General features: G+C 37.2%; 2 protein-coding genes across 2 annotated transcripts; one reads left to right on the top strand and one right to left on the bottom strand.

Moving 5' to 3' along the window:
- The first annotated feature begins 207 nt into the window (after positions 1-207).
- Positions 208-3,094, top strand: LOC125647924 (uncharacterized). Its single transcript, XM_048874794.2, has 5 exons — positions 208-778; positions 1,873-1,937; positions 2,029-2,175; positions 2,319-2,432; positions 2,556-3,094. Exons 1-5 carry the CDS (start codon positions 570-572, stop codon positions 2,816-2,818), a joined length of 798 nt encoding a protein of 265 aa, XP_048730751.2. The 5' UTR covers positions 208-569; the 3' UTR covers positions 2,819-3,094.
- Positions 3,095-3,107: 13 nt separating this feature from the next.
- Positions 3,108-5,855, bottom strand: LOC125647923 (putative nuclease HARBI1). The gene is made up of 6 exons (XM_056143408.1): positions 5,243-5,855; positions 4,760-4,872; positions 4,399-4,510; positions 4,111-4,300; positions 3,758-3,955; positions 3,108-3,205 (listed from the first exon to the last, which is right to left on the bottom strand). The coding sequence occupies exons 1-5, from the start codon at positions 5,661-5,663 to the stop codon at positions 3,760-3,762; spliced, it is 1,032 nt and encodes a 343-aa protein (XP_055999383.1). The 5' UTR covers positions 5,664-5,855; the 3' UTR covers positions 3,108-3,205; positions 3,758-3,759.
- Positions 5,856-6,790: the final 935 nt, after the last annotated feature.

The following is a 6,790-nucleotide window of genomic DNA, read 5'->3' on the forward strand; positions in this document are numbered from 1 at the left end:
TGAGTTTCACATGAGAGGCCTCTACAGAATCCATGCTGTAGTGGGTACATGGTGTTATTGTCATCAGCATGGTTCATGATGTGACTAGTCACGATGTGCTCCATGATCTTGCCACAGATGCACGTCAATGACACTGGCCTGTAATTTACTGCCTCATATATTTTCCTTTTCTTATATACACCTGTATAGGGCAGATGTTGACTGTTTTCCATAAGATGGGTACTTCTCCTGTTTGGTAAGAGTGATTGAAAATCACGGTAAAGATTGGCGTCACAACATCTGCTAGTTCTTTAAGGACACTTGGTGATATATTATCAGGCCCCGCCGTCACCAAAATTTCCTTTGCCTCAACCTCAACCCTCAACTCAAATCCTTGAGGTTTCCTTAACTGAGATTTTCCTCAATTCGCCGTCACCAAACAGTCTGAGGAGTACCTCAGTTGAGGCTGAAAATTCACACTCAACTCAGTTGAGAAAGTACACGATTAATTTCGGGTGATTTCGCGGAATATTTTATGTAATGATTTTACGTAATAAAATTTCTCTCGTCTGCATTTGTGTTTTGTAAACATGGCTGAAAAAGATATTTTAAGTTTGATTTCGAGTGCAAAGAGGAAGCGGGGGGCTAACTGGTCCACTGAGGAGGAGATCGTGTTGATCGAGGAAGTTTTGAAGAACGAAGAGAAGTTATTTGGAAAAATGAAAGGGGCGGGGATGAAGGGGAAACATGTAAAACTGAAAGAAGAGACATGGCAGTCTATAACAGACACATTGAATTCGTAAGTATTCTATATCTGCCTTCCACTTACTCCTTGCTGCTGATGCTATTTTGATGATCAGACGATTCCTCAGCATTGCCTCCCTTAGAAGGTGTATACACAAAATTTATCCTAGTGTATTTCACTCCTACACCAAAATTAGAACCTACCGTATTCTTAGTCTATTGAATTCTAAAATTCTTCAAACCCTCTTTGTACCAAATACTTGATTAATTGTTCAGCCTAACTTAACACTTACACTTTATATGATTCACATTTCACGATTTACGTATCTTGGAAAATAATTTATCGTGTTATTCAATTTGTTCTGTGTTATTATGACTGGTTAAAAGGAAGCACTATGCGCTACGTCCATCTCTCTTCTTTCGTAATTAGCAAGTAGAATCAGGGGATGTGGGACAATCCCATTTACTTTTTTCACATCTATCAGTGTCTGTTACTTTCACACGCACAGTACGACAAATTGGGTGCCCCCCCCCCCTTTTTTTTTCTAGACGTAATGAATGATATGAAAATGTAAAGATAAACTGATGAAATGAACCCATGTTGTGAAGGGTGAATGTTGTCACCCCCTCTTAAGGGTTTAAAAATTATTTTTATGTTTTATAATTAATTTGTTTGCTTGTCACCCCCCCCCCTCCTCTTAAAAAATATCGGCGCCTGCTTAAAATTCACCATGGCATCACCCTTTTTATTTATTAGTAAATGTAAAGATAAACTGATAAAATGAACCCATGTTGTGAAGGGTGAATGTTGTCACCCCCTCTTAAGGGTTTGAAAATTATTTTTATGTTTTATAATTAATTTGTTTGCTTGTCACCCCCCTCCCTCTTAAAAAATATCGGCGCCTGCTTAAAATTCACCATGGTATCACCCTTTTTATTGATTAGTGTAGCAGGGCCCCTACTTGGCAGTCTGCACTATCAATATACACCATCATCACCATCATTTTATTGATTTATATAAATTACAAACTGAAAGATGAAATGAGATTTTTAAAAAAGTGCCTTCAATTTTTGCATAAATATTTGATGATAATTAGCGCTGTTCATTTTAAATAATCTAACATTAGATTTATTTTCTAATTCATATAGGCAATTTAGAAATGAAAGAACCTCAGAATCAATTTCTAAAAAGTACGACAACGTAAAACAGAGAGGTAAATATACAAATTGATAACTTTTTTTTGGGGGGGGAGAAATTTTAATATATTAATAATGATAATAATAATTTATCTATATAATTTATAGCCAAGGATAAGATTGACGGAATACGCCGTCCCAAGACAGGGGGAGGTCCACCAATGCCACCACTGACCCAAGCTGAGGAGGTCCTCTATCAAGCTATGGACTCTAGACCCAACATTGTAGGCGTGATTGGCGGAATTGATTCAGATGGTAATAAATTTGTTTTATTTCATTGGTTAGGACTGTGTTAAAAAAAATGGTTAGGACTGTTAAAAAAAAAAGATTTTTTTTCCTTCTAATTTTAAGATTCATATGGTAAGATGAAAATAGTCATAATTCTATACTGATTGTAGAACCACTGACATGTTTTTCTGAACCTCAAGAGGAAGTATGTGCTTCAGCCGCGGTGACAGGTGTCTCGAGTTGTGTGGCAAGTGGGAGCGGTGACGCATCAAGCTCATTTAGTGGTAAGTTTAACGATTTAGCAAGATGGGTGAAAACGTACTGGAATTGGAGACAAGTAAACAATGACTTGAATTGATATAATACGAAACAAAATGTTATAATCATGCTGATATTTTAATATACAGTTAGACGATCTATGGAGAAGAAGAACAGGAAGACAAAGAGAGATGTTGTCGAGGATTTGGAAATAGAAAACATTAAGCTAGAAAACGCAAAACTTGTTCTAGAAATGAAGAAACTTGAACTGGAACAGAGAAAATTAGAGGCAGAGGAAAAGAAATTTCAAAATGAAAATCATTTAATTGAATTAAAGAAATCCTATTTGATTTGTAAACTAAATGCGGAATTTCCTGAGTGCATGTTACATGTAAACCCAGCTTGTATGTAGTCAGGAAAGACCAAACACATCTTCTCAAAAGAAAAAAACCGACCAGAAATGAAAAATAATTTGATCACTAATGTCATTGTCATTGTTTTTATCAGATATATAGGACATACTTCAGCTAAATTGCCAAGTGGCAATATCTTCTTACCGACCTATCCATCTATTAATTCATATCTGTATATTGAATTCTGAATTTCCATAATCCATCATAAACCCAATGTGTCAATGAATTACCTTTGAACAATCTTAAACCCTTGATCCGGGAAGTAAACAAGAAAAGTAGAAGAAACAGTAAAGGTTACACAGCTATTCATTTTTCGAACATTATTTAACATTTCAAATGAGATTCTGCTTTAACATGTACATGTAATTCCAAAGTCTGTCCACGACCTGAAATGAAATATATATATATATATATATATATATATATATATATATATATATATATATATATATATATCACTAGTCTACAACTGTAATATTGAATATACATTTGTATATACTGATTGAGCTTTGGGGTAAATGGTGCAAAATTCTGCATTCTGAGCTTCCCTTGGCACTCCTTTTTTTCACTTTCAAATTGTCTACGTCTTAAACAAAACTGTTCTGTTACATATATACATGCACTTTTTAACTCGGAAATCTTAAGTGATACTTGAATGCGACAAAAATATCGTAAATGTATATCAGTGGTCTTATTTATCCTAGAATTAAATGATATACTGTTGTTGATGAATTTAAGTGATGTAAGAATCCACCTTTCATATGATTTTGACTCAAAGGCTCGTTAAAATTGAATAGCTCTTGAACATTTTGATCCATAAAAAATGGGGACCCCCCCCCCCCCCTCTTGATGAATTACACTGACATTTTGGGGGGAAATTAATTTAAACGTATAGGTGTTACAGATAAGTTTGGTAAAATTTTAAATGCAATACGTACCTCTACCCGAAATACGTCTGTGCGATATAATCGCGCATGCGACTTCCCTCTGGAGAATTGTACGCAACTTGGTGAGCGGTCTGGTCAAATGCGCCCATTGGCTGGTCTTGTCTGTCCATCACATCACCAGTCTCAATGCTGAGATTGTGAAGAATGACACAGGCCACGACGTACGCCACTGCCTGTTCCGGGGTAGTTCTAAAATTTATAGTTTCACATAATGACTGAAGTTACTTTAGAAATTACATGCATTATATACGTACGCGAGCGGATCTAACATCTAATTTTAATTAGATTGGTGTGTGTGTGTGTGTGTGTGTGTGTGTGTGTGTGTGTTATGTAAGCTCCCTTGCCTCAGTGTTCCATGAAGGCAGGAAAACCTTCGTTTCAAAATGCCAAAACTTTGTTCAATGAGCACTCTCGTTCGACACAGGGATGCATTAAATCTTTGATGAGTGTTTGTCTGTGGGTTTAGGTATGGTGTCATTAAAAAACGTCTGCAGGGGTATCCAGAATCGCCCAACAAAATACCATTGTGTTCACCTGAATATACAAGTGTTTCATAATTAAATTTAATTATAATTTAAATATTTTCAATTTGTTTTATCAAATAACTTTTACGAAAAAATAAAAATGTTTACCTCTTTCAAACTGCCGACAAAGGGAGGATTCCCGCCAAATTCTACTGTCGTGAACACTGCCGGGCCAGCTGGCACACACACTCGTAAATTTGAAGTTGGTGTCACAAACCATCTATTCATAATTTGAAACTCAAACTTTTCAAGGGGACTGATAAGTTGCAAATTTATTACATACATATATGATATTGAATATTTTCTAGTTCTGGCACTTCAACATTTGATGCTTCTAATGTAAGATGCAGATTGCAGACTTCCGTTTCATAAAGGGGGGGGGGGGTCACAAAAAATAATATGTGCATTTTGAATGTTCTGCATTTTTCTGTGAAATTTATACCAAAGGAGAAAGTAATAAAATACTGACCTGAACATTCAAAGAATGAAACCCCTTTCTATTCACGAAATCCGGTTCGTTTTCAGATGGAGCTATGATTCTTATAAACGTTCCATCACCGCAGCCTAGTGTGTTTGGGAATCCTGTGTTAATTTATAAATTCAAAGTTTATTTTAAAAAAAACCAATGCATATAAAAAAGACATATTTTAACCCGGATCCCCACGGGACTTTTCATAAAGGAAACCAATGAAAATAATGAGAGAGAGAGAGAGAGAGAGAGAGAGAGAGAGAGAGAGAGAGAGAGAGAGAGAGAGAGAGAGAGAGAGAGAGAGATAATACGGTTACTATTGGTTGGGTTATAAATGATAAATATAGCCTAGAATACAAATATTACACCCCTACTATGTAATATTTAGAATCGAATAATTTACGCACGACCCCTTAGCACGAGTTATCCTCCCTGAATTTTGAAAAGAAAGTAGAAAAGAAAACAGAACGACTGACAACATACCGGCTATTTTGATGAACTCTTGCTTAGTTTTTCGTGCTTGTGCGTCTCTGGGAAATACAATGAATTGTTGTCGAACTCTAAGGATGGCATCCGTGACCGATCTACAGCATCTACCGACGGTGGACTCGGAAACATTGATACTATCACCTATAAGTTTGTGGTATGCGCCTGTCGCAAAGAACCTGAGGCATACAAACAGCTGCAAGAGCGGAGGTAAGGCATTGATTTTTGTGCTGTCTATCAAAGCTCCGCCTATCAAGTCCAGTAGATACACGACTGATGCCTGCCGAAATCTATACCGCTCGAAAAGCTCATCGTCCGTGTAGGTTTCTAAAGGGTTCAGTCGGTCCCGAATAACCCTTTTTGATGGTCGATTCCGATATCTCAGAAACCTACGTCGTCTGCGACGTCTACCTGCCATATTGAATATGCTTGAGGAAAATTTTAAGGTTGCTATGAAGCTAACCTTAAATATTTGAGGATTTCCTCAAGATTATCACTTGAGGAAACCTCAAATTTATGTGGTGATGGTGACTTGAGTGTGAAGTTAAGTATTTGAGGGAAAACCTCAGAGTTGAGGCTGAGGAATGAGTTGAGTGATGTTGGTGACGGCGGGGCCTGGTCCTGGGGCTTTGGTTACGTTCAGCCCCTTGAGTAACTTATGGACTCCGTTAACTGTTATGTCTAGGTCTTCGATTCTGGGATACCCACCCTTCAGGTTGCATCGTTCCTCAGTTGTGATGTTCACTTTTTCCGAGAAAGCTTTCTGAAACTGCTTGTTTAGAATATTTACCTTGTCTACTGATTCCTGGTGAAGAAGGCCGTCCCTTTTTAAGGGTGGTATACTACTACCGTTCGACTTCCTATGTTTGATGAAAGTCCAGAATCGTTTATTTCTGTTTTGGTTCGCATCATCTGGTTCTGATTTTATCATACTGTCTATATACTTCCAATATTAACGTCGTATCTCCTGCTGTGTTTTTCGTTTTTGTTTATAACATTAGATAAAAGTGGTACATCACAGTGGGATAACGTAAATACTGTTAGTCAAATTTATAAACATTAAACATACATGTTTATAACATTAGATAAGAGTGGCACAACACAGATCCCGTGAGGATCCGGGTTAGAATAGGTCCTCAGTACCCCTTGCTTGTCGTAAGAGGCGACTAAATGGGGCGGTCCTTCGGATGAGACCGCATAAACTGAGGTCCCGTGTTACAGCAGGTGTGGCAAGATGAAGATCCCTACCTGCGCAAAGGCCGTAAGCGCCGAGCATAGGCCTAAATTTGCAGCCCTTCGGCGGCAGTGGTGACGTCTCCATATGAGTGAAATATTCTCGAGAGGGACGTTAAACAACATTTAATCAATCAAACCTTTTAGTTCCTTGTAGGTGTTAACATCCTTTATATTTCCTGACTTTTTCTTTCTCTTATAACATTTGTTCCTTTTTCTTATCAATGCACACATCTAGATAATAGAAAATTCGATTGATCTGATGAGTCAAAACATAATGATGCATGTCTTGTTCAACGTATATAATACATA

This window comes from Ostrea edulis, chromosome 7 (genome assembly GCF_947568905.1).
Source record: "Ostrea edulis chromosome 7, xbOstEdul1.1, whole genome shotgun sequence".
NCBI classification, from domain to species: Eukaryota; Metazoa; Mollusca; class Bivalvia; order Ostreida; family Ostreidae; genus Ostrea; species Ostrea edulis.